This window comes from Corvus kubaryi, unplaced genomic scaffold, assembly GCF_017639235.1.
Source record: "Corvus kubaryi isolate FWS band 111438036 unplaced genomic scaffold, C.kubaryi_AGA036_p1.0 37396, whole genome shotgun sequence".
Classification (NCBI taxonomy): Eukaryota; Metazoa; Chordata; class Aves; order Passeriformes; family Corvidae; genus Corvus; species Corvus kubaryi.
This window is the reverse complement of record NW_024581135.1, coordinates 20,329,651-20,356,470: the sequence shown is the minus strand read 5'-3', so window position 1 is coordinate 20,356,470 and position 26,820 is coordinate 20,329,651. Positions and strand designations below refer to the sequence as shown.

General features: G+C 36.5%; 1 protein-coding gene across 6 annotated transcripts in view; it reads right to left on the bottom strand.

The window, feature by feature from the left end:
* Window positions 1-37: 37 nt before the first annotated feature.
* The window catches only part of DYNC1I2 (dynein cytoplasmic 1 intermediate chain 2), a 28,931-nt gene continuing 2,148 nt past the window's right edge, over window positions 38-26,820 (bottom strand). For 3 of the 6 annotated variants that reach the window (XM_042040636.1, XM_042040637.1, XM_042040638.1), the window contains exons 3-17: window positions 25,392-25,506; window positions 22,062-22,206; window positions 17,927-17,986; window positions 16,636-16,751; window positions 9,137-9,226; window positions 8,746-8,908; window positions 8,554-8,653; window positions 7,946-8,071; window positions 6,886-7,032; window positions 6,452-6,565; window positions 5,965-6,098; window positions 4,843-4,987; window positions 3,875-4,015; window positions 2,724-2,849; window positions 38-2,029 (exon numbers count right to left, since the gene is read on the bottom strand). In XM_042040636.1, the coding sequence (XP_041896570.1) occupies window positions 1,916-2,029; window positions 2,724-2,849; window positions 3,875-4,015; window positions 4,843-4,987; window positions 5,965-6,098; window positions 6,452-6,565; window positions 6,886-7,032; window positions 7,946-8,071; window positions 8,554-8,653; window positions 8,746-8,908; window positions 9,137-9,226; window positions 16,636-16,751; window positions 17,927-17,986; window positions 22,062-22,206; window positions 25,392-25,506 (1,836 nt within the window). In that variant the 3' untranslated portion in view covers window positions 38-1,915. The remainder of the gene's footprint in view (window positions 2,030-2,723; window positions 2,850-3,874; window positions 4,016-4,842; window positions 4,988-5,964; window positions 6,099-6,451; window positions 6,566-6,885; window positions 7,033-7,945; window positions 8,072-8,553; window positions 8,654-8,745; window positions 8,909-9,136; window positions 9,227-16,635; window positions 16,752-17,926; window positions 17,987-22,061; window positions 22,207-25,391; window positions 25,507-26,820) is intronic. The other 3 variants (XM_042040639.1, XM_042040640.1, XM_042040641.1) reach the window with 3 other exon arrangements.

The window sequence follows — 26,820 nt, the reverse complement described above, 5'->3', positions numbered from 1 at the left end:
TACTCAACTATTTGTGAGGGAGGACCACAAGCAGGAATAAACACACAGTAGTACTAAATTTAATAATTGAAAATTATTAAAAGGTTGAAATGACACAAAACTAATGCCATATGACCTGCGTGTATGCAACAGGCATTGGAAGAAAGCCTTAGCTACTAGACTTCTGAAAATAAAAGTGTGAGGGAAATGTATTATTCAATGAGAAGTAATCTCAGTAAAAAACCCCACAAGAACAACCAACCAAAAACCCAAGTGCCCCCTCCCTCCAAAACCATCAAACCAAGAGACCTTCTGCTTGTTAAGATTTCCTGTGCCTAAAGGTACAAACCATCTCATGATGTGCCTCTTCTGACACAGTTCACATGCGTCTCAACTGAACAGAGCTGCTGTTGTATGGTTGAGATCACACACAGGGTAAATGTTGCAAACCAAGCAGCATGACTGCACTGAAAAAGGAGGGGGACACACCCTTGGAATGCCAACACCAATGGGAAGCCTAAACACATTTCACTTCCACACCCACCAAAAAAGAAAACTTTCTAAAGAGAGAACTGCTGTTATTGCTGTGTCTCTGTAAGCTGCTCATAACAGAACTGAGACAAGGAGAAACAGGAAAAAACCCAAACCAGAAAAGTTAAACAATGAAGAAACAATGACAATACTGGACACAAAACTGATTAAGGAATACAAACCTATTTCCTATTTTTAAGCATATAAAACCAGATCTGCTGGGAAAATGATAAGCTTGTAAAAGACTAAGAACAAACGTAGAGTCCTAAGTTAAAGGCTACAAAACTCATTTAGTGCCTAACTAGTGCAACTCACAGTATTTATTTTAAAAAAACCAAAAGCAACAGCCCCCCTGCAACCAGTCTTGATAGAAAAATTTATAATATGCTAAGAAAGAAAAACAAGTAACCTTTAACAGAAATTCCAACTGTTCTGTTTCAAGCCATTAGAAGTTTTGTTTCAATAAAAATGTTAAAAACCAATAATAATCATCATAAAAATCTTTACCTTAGTACAGAAAATTAGTAGCACGTCCGTGGTTAACAGAATGCAAATCATCATGCTATAGAAATTAAGTCAAAATCTAGTTCCTTATCCTTTGGAAAAAAACCAATTGATAACAGGAGCCTTTTTGCTATCGACCAAATTGCCATGGCAGTAAGGGGTGGTTGGGAGTAGAAAACAACCCTGTGATGTGTGTAGTAAAATCAGCTCCCAGAAACTTTAAACTACTGCAGGGACACAGATCAGAGGTCAGGGCAGCTGACAAGTGCTCGTATAATATTTATTTATGAATCAGTCTCACCTTTTAATGCACCAATTCAACAAAAGGAAATTGGTATTAAATATGTATTTCATTAATTCAGGTCTGATTATCAAGTAAGTTTGTAACTACAGACAAATTTTTATTCACATATATTACCCACTACCAGAGTCTGAGGCTTATCTGTATATAAACAATGAAACTTGGAACATACGCATGCATATCATGGGTAATTTGAAGAGTTCAAATTAAAGAATGCTTCAGAGATTTACTACCTAATGAAGGTTAGTCTGTAATACAGAAAGTTGTAGGAGCAGAACTTTTCAGAAAGATATTGTTTCAAATTGGACTTTACAGAAGCCAAGTAGCAAATTTATACCAGGTTAGTGTTCAGTAAAAGAAGATCCTTGCAAAGTCAACGTTAACTGTATTAAAAGTTACACAAATCCAAGAATGTGCTTGTAATTTATATATAAAACATAATGCAGGATCTGATTTTCACTGATCTTAATACGTTTCAAAGTCCATTGTTGAATCCATATATTCCTCCCTTAAGCTATGATTAGAACTGACACATGAACTGACACTAGGATCTGCATCCAGCCACTCCCAGGTGTAGCCCAGCAGCCTGTTTGGAAGGCTCTATGCTGGGATGCGGGTCGCAGCCTCCTCTTCCGCATCAGCTCTGTTGGCGTTGATTTCTGCCAGCGTTCGGCCAAACCGAGTCCACTCATCCCCGCGAGGAACGGCGATTTGCTGTGACACAGAGAGTGTTACTGAAACCTACTGAGAAATAAAGCTGAGCTCACTTTGAACAGCAGAGCACTTCAACAACGTTCAGAAGAGGTTCCACTAGATAAGCTTACCTTTATTTTAGTGTAAGCAACACAAGCTCCAACTAATAAAAGAAGCAGAATTTGAGATTCCGGCATTGAAGTACAGAATGGTATTATTACAAGCTTGTGCTATGTATCTCCCTCTGAGAGCCTGCCTCCAAAGGGCAATACTAATGCTATATCTCATCCCCTCAATTAGTCATGTACTACTGCAGTACACATACTTGCACAGTAGCAACAGCTTCCCTGTAAGAACAAAATCAAGTCTGCTTCACTGCAACAATTTTGTTTTGTTCAGTACTTCTCAAGCTAGGGGCAGAATTCACATGTGCCACAGTTACAAAAAAGATACAATTTCTATGAAAAAAACCCATTGATTCTTATTTCACCAGCCTTACAGTAAAGCTTCTTCTTTTTGACTGGATGACAACATGCTAAAAAGTTATGCTAGAATACCTTAAATAAAACACCACTAGGAAATATTAATTCAAAAATACAAACTAAACCTAATTATTATTCCTCTAATGACAGGAGAAAAAAGTGAAAGGCAAGCTGCTAAATAAAGAAACTCAAGTGTTTTGCAATATACTTTGCACAATACATGGCATACATACCTCTCCCACATCATATATAACTATTTGTCCCTCTGAATCACCTACAGCAATCTCTCTCCCCGAATGTGTCCATCTCACACGGTTCAGAGCAGGATTGCCCTCCACAGTGATGCTTGCAGTGGGCACCTGTACCAATTCAAAACACATTGCTAAAAATGCATCAGGTTTCCATAAACTAGAGATTACAGAACACAGCTAAGCCATCTGTGCTGCATCAAAAGAAGCACCCAACACTTCAACTGGTGCATGGTATGCAGATCAAGGACTCTGTTCACAATACAAAGACCCTCAGTGACCTTAAGCTATTGCCAGTGACATGACCAAAACAACACATCTGTCCCTTGGCCAAAGTACAAACATCTGCTATCAAAAGGCACATCTGCACTCTTCTCATGAGACAGGAGGCACAGGCCCACTTTCAGGCAGTGACGAGGCACCCTGGGATGTCAGAAGATTATGACACAGGACAGGGAAGAAATCAGCTGTTTTGGCAGGTCAAACCCTGTCCAAAAGGCTTGAACAGGTAATTCCAATTTAAAGCCACAGGCTGGCATATGGTCCTACAACTTTCTTCTATAAGTAGTTTTCAGACAGTGAAATTTAAGTACTAAATATCTGTCAGGTCTCTCCTCTGATCTACCTCCAGCAAATCTTGGGAAAGATTTATATTATAATGAAGTATAATCCACACCAGAAAACCAAACATTCAATTCTCTAAGTTTAGAAACAAATGTCTGCAGTATTTCCCTGCAGTATTACTGTGGCAATGGGAACAACAGTGGTGTATGGTAACAGGTTTATTCACACTGTTAAGCTGTCGGCTGACAAGACTGACAAGGGTGAGAGGTCTATAATCACTTTCCCAACATGGATCAGTGTTACACCAACAGATGTTTTGCTCTTTTGTTATATGCAAAACAATTTAATTATTGCTGTTATTCATTATGAGGAGTCATTTGTAACCCTGTAATCAAAGAATGCTATTTACTACACAGAAACTACTGTAACTACAGCATATTTAAGAAGAACAACAAAAAAACAATCTATGGCAAAAAAAACCAAACCCCAAACTACAGTAAACTCCTGACTTTTTTTTTTTAAGAGTACAAACAATTTTCCAGCTGCATTCGACTCTTAACCTGACTTCTCACCTCAGTATCATTGTTGAGATTCCACAGGTCAAGTCTGCCCATCCCATCAACACAGGCAAACAAGGCAGGGTGAGTTGGAGACCACATCACATCATAAACATAATCCGAGTTGTCTTCAAAGGAGTAGAGAGGTTTGTTATTCTGAAAAGAAGCAAAGATAATAATGCAATACCCAAACCCTACATTTCAAAATTATAAAACTAACAGGTAAAGCAAAATACAGAACTTCAACAGCATTACCAGCAGTAAGTAAAAAGTGATTTGCATTTTGACTTGCTTTAAAAAAATGCCACTACAAAAATCAGCCAAAAACGAATGCTTTTTATTATTAAAGATATGCTTTCCAAAGCATGCAGCCATTTTGCTGGCTGCTACTATAAAACAATCAATAGCAAACCAACTGTAAATTGTAAATTTAATGTTTTAAGAATCTTGTAACTCAAGCCAATGATAATTCAGTGACTATTACTCAGAGATTTTAACTCTGCTTCCTCTGCTTTGCATTTCTCAGGGCATCAGACTAACAGAGAAAGAAGTAATTCTGGCAATGGAAATGACAGGTATTTCAATTGTGAGTCTCACCAAATTTAACTGACATTAGTTTTGGTGCTGTCCCTTAGTCCTCCAAAAAATTGTAGCAAAACATTTGCCTTATGAATATATGAGGTAACTGACTTTATAACATGATTTACATTTGATTACTTTGTAATAATTGTTGATAACAAAGGGCAAAAGGGTGAAAAGAATGGATCAGAAATATACAAATGATGTACAAGCTGAAAGCAAAGTTTTATGTTGTTAATCTTAGTTTTGCTCATCAGCTGTCTCCTCTTTGCAGGACTGCAGCTAAGACCCTCAGAACTTCACACAATTTGACTTCAGGTTAGTGAACCTCCTTAAGTAGCTTACATTATAGCACCACCTTGTGTCAAGGGCTACGAAGAAAACCACTGAACTATCTAAGTTACCTTCGTTGTCCAAAGCTTTACTGTCCAGTCAAAAGAAGAGGTGACAAAAAGATGTGAGAAGTCTACAGGTCCAACTGCTGCATGGCAGTTGATACCTGTGATTGGTCCCTGGTGTCCTTCAAACATCTCACTGATTCCAGCTTTGCTGTTTCAGAATATACAACCAAGGTTAATTATCTGGAAACCAAACATCTGCAGACAGAGATAGCACTGAAATGCAATTTAAATACAGCCACAAGAAGGTTTTGCTGCCTTATATGGATGTTACCCCACTGCAAAAGGCTTCACCACAGCAGGATCACAGAAGACCAGGCTTCAAAACAGACCTTAAGTTCAACAAGTATTTTCTCCTAACCTTATGTGCCAAAATGTATCCTAGGGACAAGAGACTCATTCAGCAAGTACCAGTCTACACACTTAACTACATTGTCCTCCAAGCAATAGCTACAACTTCAATTCATACAAAGAACAAAATCCAGTCTCAGGAATAAGCATAAAACTCCCATTAAATTAAGAGAAGTTGCATACACTTTATGGGCACGAGGTTCAGACATAAACCAGTAAAAATATATCCCTAATAGCCTCCTATCAGGGGTGATGAAAAGGAGGGAAGCAGATGGGAAGGATGTTACACAAAAGTGATACGATTTGGGGTATTTTGGAACCAAAAAAGCTGTGCAGCAAGGTGATATGTATTTGAGATGAAACCTGGACACTCAATTGTATTTAAGAAAGCAATTGATAAGATACAGTCAGACAATTTCAAAATAGATTGAACAGCAGGAGAACAGCTAGCCAATTTAACATTTGTGCGTGATGTTACTGTACAATTATCTACAAAACTGATACAAAGTTTGGAATGTTCTGCTACAATTCAAATGAATAAAAGCACAGTGACCTATGCTATCCTCATCAACACAAACAACTCGTAATACCAATTCAATATTCCAACTATTTCTGTTTTCAATGAAGCTCTTCCTCAAGAAAAAGTGAACTGGAATTCAGACAGAGATACTCCTTAGTGCAAAGGAGAAAATATACAAAAGTTTTGATTGTAAAGCATGCAGGAACTCATCCTTTCACTATTTTTAATTCCTTTGAATAATTAAAGTTTGTATTCACCTGCCATGACGGCATGCAGTGTACACTGAGCCTTCTTCACTGCCAACAACAAAGTTGTTGACATCTCCAATAGGGAAAGACATGCAGGTAACAGCCACAGCCTTGGACTGTTTGTGAACCAGCTCCATGCTATCCTGTAGTGAAAATATCAGCAACTTAATGTATAAAAAGAAATACTAACACCTACAAAATCCTTTAGATTTCACAATAGAAGGGTTTTCTTTTTATTTTACTTGGATAGTTTGAGCAGGAATAAGGAAGTCTTATTACTACATTTGTGTTCACCACTAACACAAGTACACCAAAAATATACGAAAGAATCAACAGAAAATATTTGATTCCACAGGTGGGGAAATATTTTATCAAATATCAAACTACCCTAATTCTACATGTTGGGAAAATGTTGATTAATGTTTATTAGATCAACTGAATTTTTTGTAGAATATAAATCTGGAATAGATACTATGTATATCCAAACTTATCTTACCTGTGGTTGGGAAAGCATATCCAGACTCCAAGAGCATATTTTCCCATCAGTTGAGATACTGATCAAATTATGAGCATTCTGGGTCCCAACAACATTTACACAGTACACTGGGTGCTAAGAAACAAAATATTATCAGAAAAGAATTTAGAGGTAATAACCAGTTCTGATATAATTAACGTACAGTAAAATACACAAGTTCACCATTTAACAAAGCACAAAAGATTGATCACAATCAAAAGTACAAATGATACTCCCCTATAAAACTGATACTTGTTTTTTCTGACACTCTGATTTTTGTGAATAGCCTGGTTCCTAAGTGGCAAAATACGGACATAAACATTTAAGCATTGTCAATCTAGTGCACTGGACAGAATTTCCTAGACATGAAACACATCTCAACAGGGCACAGTCCATGAAGATATTTCACCTCCTACCGTGTGAGCAGCAGCTGAAAGTGGCGTTCTCTGCACTGGGGTTCTCTTATTGCTGCGATTATCCCACAGCACTATCTGGCCCGAGTATGTGCCACCAACCACCAGATTGGGATGAAATTTTGCAAATGTAGCTGACATCACTGCTGACTGAAAGGAAGAAAAACAACAAAATACACAAACTATCATTCAATGATACTCTGTCTAAAGCTAAAGGAAGTATCAGAACTTCTTTGCCTAAATTTATTCAGTACATTATTTCACTGCCCAATTACTTAAGGATTCACATACCCTTTGTAACCCCTCAACATTATTGTTGTTTCAATTTAAAAATGAAGTTTTCCTCCTCTTTTCTTTCACATGCATACATCTGTGTTCCTCCTAGCGTAGTTTATTAGCAAAGGAAGGCCCAGTAACACACAAGATTTTAATAATGTTTTGCCACATTCTGTAGTCATTGCTTCTTTGAGAATGTAGAAATACATTTTGATATAACAGAGTTACTTTTGCAATCTGGGCTTTGAGAGTAATGTGACAACATGAGGTTAAATTTTGATTCAACTGTGTAATTTTCCAAAACTATGGAAAAAACATGGATATCCTGGACTTGGCATAATGTTAGAGATTTGCATGTTTTTATCTTTCAGAAAACTACTAGAAAACCTCCATCTGCCCTTTTCCTTGATGCATATGTTTCTAGTTTTCATCCTCATTCCATTTCCTCAGGCTGTCTTCATTTTATTCAGTAAACTAAGCTGTAGTATACAATCCCACTCAAGCCCCTTACATACAAACCTTTGTGGTTCAACCATTACACAAGAAAGTCTTCTTGTTTTTAAATAAAAACAGAAAATGAGTTCTCAAACAAGACTGAATTCTGAATGATGTCAGAAATTCTGAAACAGAATAATATTTCTCAGCTGAAGTCTCTAGCTATCAACATCTGTTGGCAAATAAATGTGGTTAAAGCAAATGCCAGCCCAATGAAATTTTATTGACAAACATAAGGAAAGTACTTGTCCAAATTCATCAACATAAAATCCCTCCCAAGACAGAATCATACCTGGCAGTGAAAGACATACTCTGGGGTAGTTTTCTTGTACTTCATATTCCATACAAGGGCCACTCCATCAGGCTCGTGAGGCGCATCCTCATTATTGTTGTAAGAGGCTACAAGTAATTCTGGATACTGCATGGTAAACGAAAAAGACTCAAAGTAAGCAAAATAACTGTCTAATGGTCCAGATAATCCTGGAATCTTTGTCTTCTTTTGCCAAAGTAAGGTTAAAAAACCACCTTGCATTATAAAGCCATGAAAAATTGTCAGTTGAAACTGCAATTGTTGCTAATTTAGCTCCTAAAACAGCATTAACATACACATTAGTCTTGTTCTTTCATCACGACTTGCTTTTAACTGTAAAACCCAGTACTTTTAAGTGAAGCCAAGTTACCTCTACAAAGCAGTCCATAAGCCAACTTTCCTCACAATACGAACCTTTTGCTACCTTTCACAGAAGATTAACAGCTCTGTCAACTTTTTGCAAGCCATAGAACACATAAGGAACACATTTAGAAATACAGCCTGTATCAGCTGTGCTTTTATGGGAGTCAAATGCACAGAACTACATCAATTTACAAAGTCAACTGTTTAATTTAAGCATTATTTTTTACCTGAGATGACCAGTCCAGACAACTGACAACACGATGCTTTGACCAACGTTCATCAAAAAACTGCCTATTTAAGGACAGTTTTGCTCCTGCTTGAATCTCTCTGTAAAGACAATTAGGAGATATTAATCTTAGATCACTTTTTCAATTAAAAGTATTGGACATGCACAGAAAAGTATTCAATATTCACATTACCCTTCTTTGTCCTCTAAGTCTCTTCCACTGTAGTCAAAGAAAATGTTGATCTGCTCAGAAAGGGCTCTTTCAACAATCCTTGTGGAGTGGTCAAAGAAACTTAAAAATTCTTCAGAATGCAAAATTTGTTGCTTTTCCTCCTCTGTGAGTTCATGAGGGGCAGCTGAAAAAGATTTATACAGACATTTGCTGCACTGCACACTTTCACCAATTCCTTGCAAGACAGAAAAACAGTGTTTATCATGATTTTTAATAATTTTTGGATTTTGTGCTTTGCTGGCTAATTGGTACTTAACAATGAAATTAATTTTAAATTAATAGAACAAAGAGTTAAAAATGTATTGATGACTTTCTTTACAGCACACACAGAGTGTCTTGAGGTGAACTGTACCTTCTTCTTCCTCCTCTTTTTTTAATGTTTTTTCTTCCTCAGGTTCAACTAACGGTTTTGGTGCAACCACATCATCCTCCTCTTCCTCATCTAAGGAGAAAGATTATGGTGAGACAGGCAGTGTTTCTAAAGGGGAACAGTAACATTCTATATGAATCCCATATAAGCTGATGAAAAATGGTATCATGTAGCTTAAAATGGTTGCATTTGTAAAATGCAGTCCCAAGGATAACATTATCACAAACCAAAATATCACTGGAATACTGTCTACACCTGGGTATTACTGGCTGAGTTATGTAGTTGCATAAACTGAAATAAGACACACAGAAAATTGTAAAGAATCCAAAGTGGAAATCTGTCTTACAGGCATTTATGATTCCACACAGAACCATGCGGTGGAGGCATGTTCTGTGTAACACACTGACACATTAATGCCGTGGAATAAAGAAAAATCAAATGTCTAAAATAGTCTACAGAGCAGCTGCTTACTTGTGATCTGAAACCATCAGTCTAATGGGTCTGCACATGGCATGAAGATGGCTTACATTAGCTTTCAGGTTGCTATTCTGAGAGGCAAATTTTGCTAAAGATAATAGCAGAGAGATTACATTTTTTCTGTCATTCTAGATGCAAGTCTCATTATCTGTATCATGTTTGGCAATGAGAACTTTACAGGAAAATGTGTTTTCCCTAACTGCAATAAAATGTTAATGTTCAGGAATACTGACAAGGCTTACAGCACTTTCTGCATTTCTACATTTTATTCTTTGAATCCTGTAAACCAGAAAATACCTTTAAATTACTTAGAACTGTGGGATATGCTGGCTTTTTTTTATCCACCTTCTAGAATAAGCTTCTGAAAAGGCTTGTTTTTATTGGTTAAACAGCTACGTCATCTGCTTATAAGGGAATGGCAGCAGGAGACTGCTGCATACCTCATCACAAGTAATGAGACAGTATTCAACAGGGACTAAGCTTGTTTGTTGCAGCCATCTCCCTGACCCATGTTCAAAGTTATCTAGCACAAAAAGCAAAAAAAAACCAAAATCCACATGCATGCACACAAAAAGAGTTAAAAAAAAACAAGGGGTGGTCAAGGGATGGGAACCAGCTGCCAAGCCATGGTCCCAGCAGCCAGGCCAGCTGACTAGATAGCAACAACCAGATGGTACTGCAAAGATTGTCTCTCTGCTATGAGGTGGCAATGGGATGGCACAACATTTTTCTGCCTGACTGCTTCCAATCATGTCTTTCCCCAATGGCAAGCCTGTGCAATTACCAGCACTCCAGGAGGTCTACAGACAAGCCTTTACCCTGCAAACAAAATACAGCTTGTAGGCCATACCAGCTGCCAAACCACACACATAGTGATAGGTTTAAAGAGGTCTGAAAATCTTTCTAACTCCATAGTATAGGCAATAAAAATATAACTGTACCTGCAGGAAAGAAAGCTTTAAATGACACTGTATAATGCACACAATAATACAAACTCCAACTTAATCAAAATGATAATGACGTATGCCAATCCTACATTACTTGAAATTGAGCGATTTTTATGTTCTGACAAGTTTACAGAACTAGGATAAATGGCATGAATGATTTCAATATATGCTCATACTTTTGAACCAAATGGTGAAGGTTAAAATCTTTCCTTTCAAGGGCCTCAATCAGCCACAAAGGAAAACAGTAATCACTGTCTTTTCAGCCAGCCCAACCGCATTTGTCAGCCCTTTCTCCGTCAATGCAGCCAGAGCAATCAACCTGCCAAACATTCAGAATGGAAAAACAATCTGAAAATACAGGGTATAATGCACCTGCCAGTGAAAATGGCCATTTCAAGAAAAGCTAGTGATCTCAGTGACCCTGCTGAGGAGGCGGTGGTGCAAAGGGGAAAGAACCCGTAAAAGAATTCTTAGTGATCTCCACTCTCTTGCACATTGACACTTCCTTACAAAGCATGCCAATTACAGCTTTTGTGCTACTTAAAAAAAATGAAAGCTTTTTTGGGCAAAATAATCACGCAAAGAAACAGAAAGACACTGCTCCTTTTTCGATGGATTCACATGTACAGCAGCCTTGTAACCCAAAAACTGTATAACTTGTGGCAATTTTAAAGAAGGGAATTCTTAATGTCAAATAACTACAGGTGTGAACAATGATTAATTAAAAAATGTAATATGAGTTAACACACATGACTTTGAGAAAAACACATACAGGATCACATATTCAAATTATGGCCACTTGGATAAAAATCCCCCTCTTTTTTGCCCTGCCAATCAATCTTGCAGAATTGAATGATGCCTCCAAATTTAGAAATTTGCTTTTGGGTCACACTGGATACATTATTCTAGCTTTGAAAGTCCCAAATTAGAAATTTCAGCCCAACCCCCCATTAGTCATACTACACTGATTCTAAGTACCATTTTCAGTGACAGGAGTCAAATTCTTGTCAAACGTAGATGGTCAACCCCTTAGTGCTATATGACCTTCTAATCTACATATTTTATTCAAAAGATCATATAGTTGATTGCTCCTGCCTTTTAATGTTTGAAACATAAATGGCATATATTATACAGAGCTCTAAATTCCTTCATAGTACTTTCACTGCATACAGCCAGCTGATATTACTGCATTTAAATGCAGGATACAACACTTATTTTAATATTCTCAAAGCATCAGACTTGAAATTGAACATGTCATCTCACTGATTTATCCGTAACTGCATAAATCTAAAACCTTCTCTCTAAAGAAGAGTTGCATCCAAACTTTCTCATTAAGGGATCTGGAGAAACCCCCCCCCGCCCCCCCACCAAAAAAAAAAAATCTCCACAAATACAAGTTCTTGACCTCATTATCCAAAACTAGAATGCTTTCTATTCCAAACCCAGGAAGCTTTCTCACAGTTCACAAAAAAGGCACCATTAAGCTGCTGGACTAAAAACAAGATAAGAAATGTTTGTTTTAATTACTTTTCCTGTCTCTCCTTCATCTTGAATTTATTTAATAGCAGGCCAGATGCCAGAATTTGCAAGGAATTACCATAACAATAATATAGCACCCAGCAAACACTGAAACACTGGACATACTATTTCTGAAAAAGTTCCAATCTAATAAGTCAAGAACCCATGATACAGTGGGGCACTGCATTTATTTCAAGTCAGCTACCTAAATTTGAAACCTTAAGGGCATGCCCTAACTGCATCCACCTTTATTCATTATTGACTGTATCTACTGGCATTTTAAGCCACTTCAATTGTCAGTGTACCAAATATGATTTCAGATTCAAAAAAGGCCACAAAGACTTGGAAAAGTCACAGGGCCGTGAAGACAGGAAATGGGACTCTATGTCACATCAACATATCGATGAATATTCATTATAATATGCTAAGGGATTAACTCCATGTTGTTTCTGACAGGCAATCAGGGGATCTAAGGTTACAAACTGAGCAGTAAAGTAGCTGCTATTTTTATGCAATCTTTAATAGCAACAAATGTCTTGTCAATGAATGCTAAAAACAGATTTAATGAACCATTGAATTTTTACTTTGAGTTAACATCAAAATTGTGATGTATTTTGGCAAGACAGAAAGAAAAGCAGTGCTGTAAATTAGGCTGCACCTAGCAATAACACTGCAGAGTATAGTTCCAGTTGTCTGAGTAATCTGTTGCTGCAGAGTAGGTTAATCAAAGTTAAATCATCTGTGAAATGGGTGGCTTTGGTTAAGCCGAATGTCTTCACATCAAGTTTTCCTATCTGTATTTCTGTACATTTAAGGCATGTACTAGATAATATAGAATCACAGAATATTCTGAGTTGGAAGGGACTCACAAGGATCATACATGAATATACAATGGTCTGTTATTTCTTTAAAAAATACTAAAATTCATAAATCCTGCATTCGTCATACCAGCATCCAAGAAGCAAATCCTATAAATCATATTTTTATTACTGTGCTTAATATTTTAACTCTGTGTCTCGGAGTTGCTAGCAGACAGTTATTCCTCAAAGAGTGGAGTTAATGGAATAATACTGTCTGCACTCAGCTGTGATTGCACATGCACAGTATTGTACAGCAACACTAAGTAGCAAATATCCAGTTAGCCCTGGAAAACCTTAATTGTGACAGCTGAGCAAAATCATATTCCCCTATACACCCATCTTTCTTTGGATTAACTGATTTCTAGGAGAGAGACCGATTTTATTGTTTTATAATATAGAAGAATCAATCTTCCTAAGGCAGTTTCTCAAATACTTTGAGGTCATAATAAATCAACATTTTAGTATTGCAATAAAATAATGGAAGTTGTGAGACCTGTTAGAACACTAAATGTCTTCATCTCCTAAGGAAGCTGTCACATTTCAAAATTAATTTAACTGCTACATGAATCCAAAACAGGCATTTCCAAATGCCAAGTTTTATTTGAGGACATGAAATCTCTCATATTTAACTCACTTGGTATGTGTTGCCACAAATATTTCCATAACTACTAGAAATGGTTTTAATCCAAAACTAGTTTACTTCTAGTTCCTATCTGTCCCACCAGACAGACTGGTTGTACTTTGAATGTTTCCTAATGCAGCTTACAATGTAACTACATAACTACTGTAACACACAGAACTGGAACAAAGAGAACTATTTAGTTTGGTGATTCATTGTGGGTTTGTTGGTTTTATTTCATGTGCTGTCCTCCCCCACCAAACCAAGTGTTAGCACAAGTGGACCTAATCAAGCAGAATGACTGCAGAGCATATCTAATAAAACTGCTTCTATTTTCCTTATTCAAAAGCAGAGCTCCAACAGTATTTTAAAATCTTAAGATATATTAAGAAGGGTCCGGTTCACTTCACTTTATAAGAAACTGTGAACACTGAGCTAACCTAGCTCAGATGCAACTTGCTACTGTATAAGGGAGCTACTACAGGTGTAAACTCAGTTGCAAGCTCCACTTTCAAGTACTTCGCAAGGTTGTTTTTGTTTACAGTATATGCACTCAGATAAGTAAGCACAACAACTCAGACTGTGAGAAGAAATAAAAATCAGTAAGATATATTTTACAGAATTTAAATTTATCTAATTGCATCCTGTAAATTCAGGATATTGCATTTGTCAGTTGTTTTAAAGAGTTTAAAATTTTCTTCCACCAACAAAAATCTCTTACCTAGTAACTCTTTTTTTGTATACAGCATGATTTATTCTTTTTTTAAAACCTACATCCTATTTCAGACATCATTGTAAAATGGGAACATAGAGCTTTATTATGAATGTATTCAGGTAGTCTTAAGACAAACCTTAAAAAGATCCTCAACACTGAAATCATGAAAAGACTGTGAATTTTGTGAAGAACACGAAATAAATATATTAAAAAAATTTATGGCCCTCAAGAAATCAGTATTTGTAAGGTGGAATGGATCAGGAGACAATACATGTATTGAGACAGCTTTCTGGTAAATGCAGAAATAGAGATGACCACTGTTCCACTCCACTACAGTAAACCTCAGCTACAGCCTATCTACTGTGAAACTCAGATCATACAATCCCAAGCAATTTCCACTGTCAGCAGGCAGCAGAAGTAAAACTCTTCAAGTACATAAACTATCAACTAAGTCTTCAGATTCTATGAACCTGACAGAGGAAAGGAAAAAAGACCTGACAGGTTAGAGAAAGGAAATGTTGAGGGCATGGGAGAAACGAAAGCAGGAAAATCCCGAACACCTACCTGTGCAGGAATACAGATAAAATAGAAAATAGAAAAGAAAACACAGTTAGAGAAAAATCATATCCTCTGGCTCACTGAATAATGAAGTTTCAAAGATATATCCTTGCATAAACACCCAAAAGTTCACATATCAAAGAGCAGGAGAATGTAAATTTATGGATGTAGAAGTATGTCCTAAAATTACTAACATAGAGGCATACTCAGAGTCAGTCATATTAAACAACCAAGAGATTTTGTTGTAGAACTACACACAAACTAGGTCAAGAATAATACTTTCATTTGCAGATAAATTCAAGTGTTTCAACATGGAAAAGCAAATCTGTTAGCCAACTGTATTTTCTTTGGAAAAATTTATTTTTTGAAAAGCAAAAAAGTAATGACTGAAAGAAAGCCTATGTTCAACTGCCAAAACCAGAAACTCTGTAAATTATAAATAAATTAGTTCCTTCTTTTAAAACTCAAAGTGTAAGCTTCAGGTATAAAAATTAAAATTCTTAAGAAGTAGTGGGGGGGGTTAATTGCTAAGTTTGCTGTAAGGATACACAGCCTTCAAGTAAGCTCACAGAATGTTAGGGGTTGGAAGGGACCTTAAAGACCATCTAGCTCCAACCCCCCTGCTATGGGCAGGGACGCCTTCCACCAGGTCAGACTGCTCAAAGCCCCATCCAACCTGGCCTCGAACACATGCAGGGATGGGGCAACCACAGTTTTTCTGGGCAACCTGTTCCAGTGCCTCACCACCCACAAAGTAAAGAATTTCCTCCTGATTTCTAATCTAATCTCTTCCAGTTTAAAGCCATTACCCCTTGTCCAGTCACCACATGCCCTTGCTCAAGGTCCCTCTCCAGAGCTGGATGCAGCACTCCAGGAGCAGAGTAGTGGGGCAGAATCACCTCCCTTGACCTGCTGGCCATGCTGCTGAGGATGCAGCCCAGGGTATGTTTGGCTTTCTTTTGGGCTACTTCTTGAGCTTGTCCAGGTCCCTCTGGGTGGCATCCCATCCCTCAGGCATGTCAACTGCCCCACTCAGCTTGGTGTCACCTGCAGGCATGCTGAGGGTGCCCTCGACCCCTCTGTATTTCAGTGATGAAGATAATAAATAACACTGGTCCCAATATGAGCCCCTGAGGGACATCACTTGTCACTGATGTATACCAGGACTCTGAGCCATTGACCTCTGCATGCAACCATTCAACCAATTCCTTATCCACCTAAGAGTCTACTCAGCAAATCCATCTCCGTCCAATTGAGAGAGAAGGATGTTGGGGGTGATCATGTCAAAGGCCTTAGAGAAATCCAAACAGACATGTAACACTTCCCTTGTCCACTGGTATAGTGACTCCACTGTAGAAGGCCACTGGGTTGGTCAGGCAGGAGTTGCCCTTGTTGAAGCCATGCCAATTGCCTCAAATCACCTCCCTGTTCTCCATGTGCCAACTTGTGTGTGGATTCTCAAATGTCATAAACGCAAAATATATCCCATTTATTTATCAGGTGTCAGCTAATTAAGCAACTCGGTGTTTCATCTGAACATTTACTAGGAGTGTGAAAATACCACATATTAGTAGCAACAGTGATGTTAAAAGAGATGCAGAATAACAGTAACAGTTAAGTAAAACCTATAAAAAATTAGTAATACAATTCATATAAATTATCTCACATATCAACCTTCATTTACCTTATTAAGTTTCAAGATCACAAGTCCTAGTTCTAATTCAGCCAGTCATCATTACACTAAAAGAAACAAAAAATAACTCAATAGTAATAAATTAACCATTCACCTTCCTTGGGCTGAGTCATAACAGGTGTTTGCGTCTCCTTTGTGTAGGTAACAATTTCTCGAGGAGGAAAGTCAACTTGTGTAATTTTGGCCATTCCAAGTTTAACAGGTCCACGTCTAAATAAAATTAATTTAAAAATCAGAAAAAAACCATTTAATTTTATTAGTTCACATTTTGCCTAGAATAATACCCAAGTCATATGTCACAGCACTGCTTAGTCAAACTTAAATCCAGTGGAAACTTTGAAGAAGTCACATGATTATGACTACTATTTTATCATTATTATTTAAAATCAGCAACTATTTATACATCTGTGACAAAAAGGAAGATGTGCACATATAAATATCTGGACATTAGGATATAATTTAAAATTTTTGCTCTTTGTGCTTGACCAGAATACTGCCACATATATGATACATCTGTATTATCGGGGGTACAGATCTACTCACAAGTCATGCTTGTACAGCAACAGTTCTAGGATTTTAAAGCTTGAAAAGCAACCTAGTTATGCTGAAGGAAAAATCATTTCCTAGTCTTTTAACTTTGCTGCCCTTTTTCGTCCACCTCTAAGATACTATTTAGAATGCAAAACTGCCAGGCTGACCTGGAACTCACATGGACAAATGATTTATCCATAATACATTGTTCCAGAGCACAATACTGAAAACCTTTGAGCTTTCTGACTTTATTAAAGGTAGATATAGCTAGCATCATACAACACATAATATATTCCAAAACCTGCACAACATCAATTCATTGTAGCCTCCTCTAAAACCCAACTGCAGTTATGTACTGTAGTAATACTGCAATGATGCAACAATTTACCTATTATCAGACTTAGTTTCTTATTATCCACTCCTCTCCCAAGACAAATGCAATGAATAACTCTTTTCGAAAGGTTTTGGTGGAATCATAATTCTTAGTACACAATACAGGTTTTAGTTAGTGCTTATAATGAGCTACAGCTTTTATAAAAATATTTGTGAGATGGGAGTTGCTCTTTTTTTAAATGCAGTCATGCTAACCTTTTTATTTTAAATAAATGACTTCTTAAAGTTTACATTTTGTCAAAGAAAGACTCAAAGAAAACAAAACTTACTTGTGTTTGTTAGAAATGAGCATCTAATATATATCAAATGATATAAAAATTTCCCATCCTTAGTCTAGGGATAGTGAATTTCTATTACTTACAAAACAGTTTCTTAACAACAACAAGTCTTAAAGGAAAAAACGCTCATACTTATTATCCATAAGCACATGAAAGAGGGAATATAAGAAATCTATGCAATACCCCAGATCGGAATCAGAGTGGAGCTGAAGAACTGATGGATCAGTATCCCAATGCAGCGTCCTGGTACCCCAGGTTGAACAATCATGCAGCATTAGCAAAAAAGGCCAGAGATTAGTGAAGCAAATATACACTATGAAATTCTAGAGTTACAGCAAGCTTATAGTTATTTCATTGTTCACAAGAAACAAGGCAATGCAACATCAGTTAAGGGAAATTCAGCAAACATTCAGTGCAATAACACATGCAGTAAATACAAAAGTTAAGAAGCAAACAGAATTCAGAGCTATTAGCAAAGAATTATTTTAAAGATTGAAAATTAAAGGTCTGCAAACAAATGTTGCCTTAATGAAAGGCAAATAAAAGTATTTTAAATACTGAAAAGAACCACTAAAAACTTTAAATTCCTTTTAAAATATGTTCAGATATGTTCAAGGTATATGAAGACAGATTTGTTAACATAACACAAACTTGCCCAGAGCAGTAAATATGTGGAGGAAACTGTCATGTTGGTGAAGGAAATGAGTCAACACATAAGCCTTTTGGTAGTGGGGCAAAAAAGCATTTCCACTGGGATAGAGAACTGCTAGAGTTTCCAAGATGTGACATTGCAGTAATTATGGGTTAAGCACTGCCTTGGGCTTGTAAGTGTCATCTGAGTTAGAGCCAACTGCATCTAAGACACTTAAAATCTCTTATAAATTGTGGGCTTTATATTAATAACACGTTTCAAAGTCATGTGGAATAACAAACAGAATGGATCCATTTCAAGTTGTACCAGAAGAAGTAGGAAGGGGGAAATCAGTATTCCCTCTACCTTCATTTTTAGCCTTCATCCCCTCTTCACAAATTTTCATGTAGTCTACTGGCTATCAGGCTTAGGCAGAATTTTAAAAACACACTTGTATGAGATTAGCAGCTTAACTTGCATGTTTTTTCAGACAGTCTCAAGATGTTATCTGCATTTTTTAAAATAACGTTTTTGAATAAAAAAATAAAGAATATGCAACATTTTACTACGGCAAGTCAATGAAAGATAGTTTTACATTTTCATCCCATACATGGTAACTTTTCTATAAAACAGGTGCAGAATTCCTAAAGTTGATCTGAAAAATATACACGCAATGCCATAAAAGCTCATAAGTATGGCTGTGTCATGCATTACCTTGTTCTAGTGGAAAGTATGCATTACGACTATTAATCATTTAATTAGGATTAATTTAATTAATAATTTAATTAGGAATTACAAATCCACTGTCTTCATATATAGCCAATCAACAGCATCCACAGCAACAGCTTAATACTCAAATCTCCAAAACCTTTTAATATCTTTTGTGTATCAGAGAACACATCATTTTAGCCTAAAGTTAACTACTTTGAGCATACTTATTCATTAGATCTCTGCTACTTTTCTTGACTGAAGAGATTTCAGCTTAAGAGTTTAATTTGGTGCCTGAGACTTCAAGCTGGGTATTGCTCATGTGTTGTGCAATCATAAGCAAAACCAAACCACCACCCCAACCTTCATGTTGCAAGGGACACCTTATTTTCGGATACAAAAGCTGCATTACCACAATACCTGTCAAATATTTTCTCAACTTTTTCAAACGCGTTTGAGAGGAACTTGGGGAAAAGGCTATAAACATAAAAGGCTCCAACTTCTGCAGCTGTTTAAGACCTAGCCGTTAATGAGATAGCTTTCCTGCTTTCAAAGCATGATTTTCACTTCCAAAAGTTGCTTCAGTGGTACCAGGGACAGTCTGTCTTTTAAAATAGTTGAAGCCAACACAGTAGTACAGGACATCCAGTTAAATATTTCTCAGAGATTCTTTTAAAATAAAGGTAACATTCTAAGATAAAATTCACCCATTGTGTATGTACCAAAATGATGCAAAATACTGTTTCTTTTGTTTATCAGTTGCTTGTTTTGCCTTAAGTTAAATGAATTTATCTACAAGATTCAATGAACCAAAGTTCCCATTCTTCCACATATGTCCAGATTTTTCTGTATCCAGGCACTTCCCTAATACTTCCTGTATCTCTAAAAATATTTTGTGGTTTTAAACTCATTCTATGAAGCATGCACCTAGCCCAAAAGTAAACCAGCTGTATGCTTTTCTACTGTAGAACTTACACTCTTGACTGAGGAAAAAAAGAGAAAGAACCAGGATCAAACCAGGAAACAAAACTCTTTACTAATGAAAATAAAGCAAGACAGATGGAAGTAACAGCAGGAGCACAGTCTGAACACTGCTCTACTGCTTACTAAAAGAGTTACTGACAAGATTCAGCATCACAGAGGCTTTATAATACATCTCATATTGGTAGGAGTCACCTGTGAAATGCCATGTATAACACCAAGGGATATACAGTCCACCTTTCATGTTCAAAATGTATGAACTTGTACTAATAAACCAGTATCTCGATACCCATTTACTGGGGAAAGGGAAGAATCCACTGGTGGGCTAGATAACAAGTAAGGGGACTCTAACAGGGACTCCATAAAGCCTTCAGTTTAGCTGTACATTCATACCCTCGTGCCTTAAAAATCACAATCCTGGGACAGATTTAGTTTTAAAGTTTGAAAATGCATGAAGCTATTAAGACTTAGGATATGGGTTTTCTCAAAGCTTCATAAGAAAATGCATGCATACAACATTGCATTACTGTGTTTGAGAACACACAATCAGAGTGCAGTGCACTGATGAGGTGGAAATAAATTTAGTACACAACATGGCATTCCATTACAGGTAAGTGGCCTATCCATACTGTTTCATACTGAATTTAAATTAGGTATGAATGGAAAGATAATATTTTCTTTAAAAAAGTCATCATACTTCAAAAACTTGGGGTTTTTTTTCTTCTAGTGAACATAAATACATATATAAATATAAAAACTGACAATTTAATAAGCAATAATAACAATTTGAACAAATTAAAATGTGCTTGCTACTCAATTAAGGAACAATTATATTGGTTCTTAATTAACATGACAGGCAAACAAGATCATACCTGAGCATTGTTAAAAAGACATCTGGGTTCACATCTCCTGCTTGATGTATTTATTCTCTGTTTTAACTTAATGATTTCTACTTAGAAATAGGCACCATGTAACCTTTTTTCAGGTCATTAGTATCCTGGATATTTTCAGATTAAGTTGCATATAGTTATGCATGCATAATCCACACGCATACAAGATGTTACTGCAGTCAGTTTAAAAGATGTTTCAAAGTGGTCTAACCATTGACTCTTTTTCAAAAACAACTACTCATACAACAATGGTAACTGATAATTGCTGCAGTTACTGTGTTTGAACTAAACTTCATCCACAATGTATACTCAAATTTATAAATTTAAAGTACACGACCTTTACTTGCTGAAAATATATTGCCAATATTAACAGGCATCTACTGCTCTTATTTGCAGACTGTGCATGAGAAACAGTAGAAAGACCCTTTGGAAGTAGTGTTTTCCCACCTTATCACCCATATTTCACCACTTGAAATATTTAACAGAAATATTTATCTGATTCTTCTTTAGAGCAGCATGTCTCAAACCACCATGCCCAAAGAAATGGTCAAACAGATGTGACAAGTACTGGCACTGAAAAAAGACCAAAACAACTGCAATTGTTCTAAGATGGAGTTATGTTTTGACAAAATAAGAGATTGCAAGTGCTGTAGTTGTGTTACACAGATGAAGTGAAATAATGAGAAATATGATTCTGGGTAAGGGAAAAATAAAATCAGAAGTAATGCAAAGTTTATAGACAGTATCTTTTATTACATTAACTAGGTAAGGCAAAAAGGAAATAGCCTATCATCCATACCCACCCTCCTTTAGAAAAAGCCTGGGAAAAGAGCAGAAGCTAGACTTTTTGAGTTTGTTATTGTCCAAAGACATTCATTTTACTTCAAACTTGCAAGTTTAAACAACTCAACATTATTGTTGGCAACTTCAAATCAGGAAGTGTAGTTGCATTTCAAATTTTGAAGTAAAGTATTTCTGCAAAACAGTCACTCTTGACAGATTCAACACTATAACCTCATGTTTTATTTGATAATTTGATTTCTTCTAAAGCTTAATTATTCAGAATACAAGTATTGAGCAAAGGAACATGACAAGGAAAGTAACATACCTAGATCCAACAGCACCATCCCCGGAGTCCTGGCTCCCAGCCTCGCTTGGCGTACTCACAGATTTGGAAGACGGAGAGGTAGGAGGAGGGACTAAATAGTGAAACAGACAGGTATCCGCTGTTACTACTCGCAGAGGTTGCACAGCTTAGGATGTTTTCAAATTAATTTAAAATGAAGTATTAAAAAAAAAAGTGATGGCAAACAAAAAATACATGGATGAAAATGAACAGTAGAAAGAGAGGGGAAAAGACAATGTTAACAATTCATGCTGGACTTTCATGCAGTTGTTTGGCATTTATGCTTCTGGAGCATACAAAAAGACATGGAGGGGGAGACATTTAAGAGAAAATGAATTGAAAAAATATTTTTAAACTGAACTTTTGACAAATGATGACACTGATTTTCAAAGGGTAATTTCCACTGATTCATGTTACTTAAACATGGAAAAAATAGCTGTTAACACAGCTCTGGCATTAGTCTTTCTTAAAGATTAGACAATGAATGTCTGTAACTGGCAATGTTATTTCAAAATATAGAATCACCAAAGCGTGGACCAAAAAAAAATGGCTTTGTCATAAAACATCCTGTTATTTTTGTTCTAGTTTGAATCAAATCAACATAAATCTTGTGTATTACAAAGTTTCTAGTGTTAGGTCTTGAAAATGACTTTTTTTTTGCTTGACAGTAAACAGTCTAGTACCACTGTATTTAAACTTCTTAAGTGTCAGTTCATTTTCTGCATGTAGATGAAGACTGCATTTACCATTTAAAAAGTAACATGCTTTTTGGAAGTGATACATAGTGAATGATATCATACAATCTGATACAAATACAAAGCTACTTTGATATTCCTTTCAACTTTTCTTTTTAGAAATAATTTTTGAATGAGACTTAGGGTTTAAACACAAGAATCAAGCGGTGTTTTGAAGGTCCTTATATGCTTTGTTTTTCAGCAATATGTAAAGCATTCACTGCTTAGCAACCCTTAAAAAACACTTTAATCAACTGAACACAAATTATGTATATAAACTGCTGTCTACTCTGTCAGCAGTTAAGCATAGGAGAACTCTGAATTTAGGTCTTCAGGATTTCTGCAGAATTTCTTGAAATCACAAGTATATTGTGAATTCTAAGGAATTTTTCTACCCCATCCCAAAACAGAGACACGGTTCTGACTGACAAAAATTCTCCCTTAATTTTACCAAAATAACAGCGAATTCTTCAATTTATTAAAATTTCATTCCCGCTAGGGGAGAGACCTTTTTTATAGGTCTTCAGTTGTATTTCATAAATTCACACATACACACATTTAGACGTTATACTTATGTAACTGCGGGCTTGTAAGAATATATAAATTCTTCAACTCCTCCTGACCATGTACTGGTTAACGTACACTGAAGGAGATTCCCGCAGGCCTTTGCACTGTCATTTGTGCGCATTTTCGGGACAGTGTGACATCGCGGCGCCACTCGCAGGGCCCAGTGCTGGTGCTGCAGCGCTCTCTTGTGGGCAAAGCGACTCTCGAGAGACCCTTCCCAAAACTGAGGTGAGTCCCACTGAAAGACCAACAGTCTTACGAAAAGACCAGATGGAATTTCACCTACCCCAAAGGATTGAACTATAGAATCTTCTTGAAAATAATTCTGGTTCACTAACTTAAGGCTTCAAAAACATACTGACATTGATACAGTCCCTTCTCCTGTAAGAGAGAAGGGACCGTATCTCTCTCTAGCAGTTAATAGCACAGGAATTGCCTTAGGAATTAACACAGTTTTCCATGAAAGAATCTAATATCAAGCTATCCCCCTCCACTGACAGTGCAAGCACAAGCTACCTGCACACCAAGCAGCTCAGCCATGAGTTAGCATCAGTTCAGGCATACAATCACTCTATTTGCCAGCACCCAGTCAGCAGAAAAGGAGCTTGTGCCTTAGGCATGCTAACTGCAGTAGCAAGTAGGACATTTTAACTTGATTAAGGATCCATATCAGATCTGGTTATCTTGAAAGGAAACAGAATGAATTCCCTGAGTACATTGAAGGCTGTGATTAAGTAGCAGCTCAGTGGAATTAAACACAACACGCAGGGGCGTGCCCCAGTCTTGCATGTCAGCACCTCCAGTTCTTCATGAACACCTACTCTAAGCATATGCATTAACTTGCTTTGAGGACTGGCTCTTCTGTGGTTTTTAGATTCTCTTCCAGATTTGAAAAAAACCAACAACCACATACATTTCCACAAAAATTTCATCAACTGCCTTAGCACAGTATCATGCAAGAGAAGTGTTCAACTATTAGTCTAGCAAAGAAAATCTGTAGTAGGTCAGAATCGATTACTTTAACAGCTGCACGCTAGTGCGAATGCAGCCAAATGGAGTCTCTTGACTATAAGAACAGTTTCAACTACCAAAAATGACTCCTGGGGCTGTTGGAATGTGAGCAGCTATAAGGGTGTTTATTCCACGTTCACTTTCGAACACTTGAGGATTATACAAAAGCAATTATGAAAATATAATCACAGATATATCTGTAAGAAATTATTATTACTTTTTATTTACAAACCCAGTTGAATAGAGCCTCACCAAGAAGCCAAACTGATAAGCTTTAAACCCCTTTGATTTCAAAGTTAGAGAGAAAAAGTAGAGTTGCATTATCGTGCTCCTTGCTTTCCTCTTCCATAGAGATGTGCCTATGTAAAGGCAGAAAGCAACAGCCAATATGCTAACACATCCAAGAGCTGCACAGATACAAATTTGCACCTTGGGAAGCTAATTTTTGTATTTAGTGTTGCTACTGCTTCATCAAAATCAGTCAGGTATTTGAGGTAAGAAAAACTAGAGTGTAAAAGATGTGGAAAAGAAACAAGCCAACTCCATACAAGAATATCAGCACTAAAATTTGGCATTATGGAAGAGAGTAAGGAAAAAAAAATTGAGGAAAATAATGAGCAGGAAAAAAAAGGGGGGGAAAAGAAAATGCATACATGATACTTACATATGTTAACTAATATACTTCAAATAATCCACTGAGTGTAAATGGTGTTATTTTATAAAATAATGTTATGTAACGTGTACTGAAGCACATAATTTGATATTTGTAACAAATAATGCAGGACCAAACAGTATAAAACCCAGACATGTAATACCCCACAAAAAGTGGCCAGAGAATTCTTATGTTAGTTATATAAATACCTCAAATCCTAACAAAAGCAAACAAACCACCACCACAAAAAAAAAACCCCAACACAAAGCCCTGAAAAACACTTCACCCCCAAAAAACTAAACAAAAAACTCCCAAACATTTATTTCAAACAAATAGTAACATTCCTACCAACAGGAGACTCAGGTGTCAACCCCATGCTCTGAAGCAACGCTTCAGCTTCTCTTCTCTTCTTTTCAAGATCAGATTCTTCCTGTACTGGAAGAACTTCTTTCTTTTGGTCAGTCTAAAAATGATTCAATAATTAAGTTATAGCATTTAACATCATTTAATCTTTCATTTATTTTGAGACCCCACAGTGTTTTTTGTAATACTGAAACCTATCATCAAGTAGGTTAGATATTCAATTTCAATAAATCTGATGGTTCTTTTTAGTAGATAAAGTAAAAAGACAGGAATGACAACATCCTGAAGCTTTGGTACTGTCTTTGAAGGACATATATAAACATGCAAAAAGTGTCTGCTTATTTGCCAAAATGACTAACACTTCATAAAATTAAGAGTACCTTTTTTACACTAATCCTAAACACTGTAAAATGCAAACGGTGAAAAAAACATCCTGTACCTGTGCATAAAATTATTTTAGAGACAGTCATATGATAAATATTTTAAAATTACAATAACTGTATCAAAAGAAAGTAGTTTTAAGTTGTGTTATCTGCTACATAGAAAAAAGTAAACCCCCACCCCCTTTCATTTAGAAATAATGCAAGCTCTATTGCAAAAGATGCTGAATACTCCATATCTTTCTACCCTTAGTTAACTGCTTTTTAAAAAGCAATTCTGGCAATACATTGTTAAAAGATCATTAGGAAATAATTTGAGCTATTTCCTTCTCCTTTTTGTCTGAATCATGTAGTTGGCAACTGCCCAGTCTTCAGTTATATGCTGATTTAGAACACCAACTACATCATAACCAAAACACAGAGAAGTAATGAAAAAGTACCCCAAAACATTCCAGCAAAAGTTTCTTTTATGAGGTATAATTTGCATTCAGGAGAAACAGCAATATGTCACTGATTGTCACATACTTGAGCAGCAAGAAAGCCACAAGACTGTTAACATACTAAATCCAAAACACAAGTACCGTATACATCCTGAGTGTTACTCTGGTTTTAAAGTTCAGCCTATAGATAGGTCAAAGAGCAGAATAACATAGCACATTGTTTGTACAATGATAATACTGACAGTCAGACAATTCCTATGGGTATGCTCAGAACCCTACTTCAGAAATGAGTTCTTTAAATAACAGCAATCACAACTCATTAAGCAGAGCTTTCATGCGATAGATCAGAGTGATTTGATTAATGACGTCACATGCACACAAGTAGTTCTGAACTTTATGCTAGTGTAAGATACTAATTTTTGTGGGCTTTTTTAAAACCCAACTTATCATACGGACAGTTGTAAAGAAAACAGTAGGTGTTCATATTATCAGAAAATGAAAGTGCTGCATTTGTATTAGCACCCACCACTAAAAAGACACTCCCTGAATAGGACACAGAAAATGATTATGTGAACCTACCCTTAAATTTTGGGC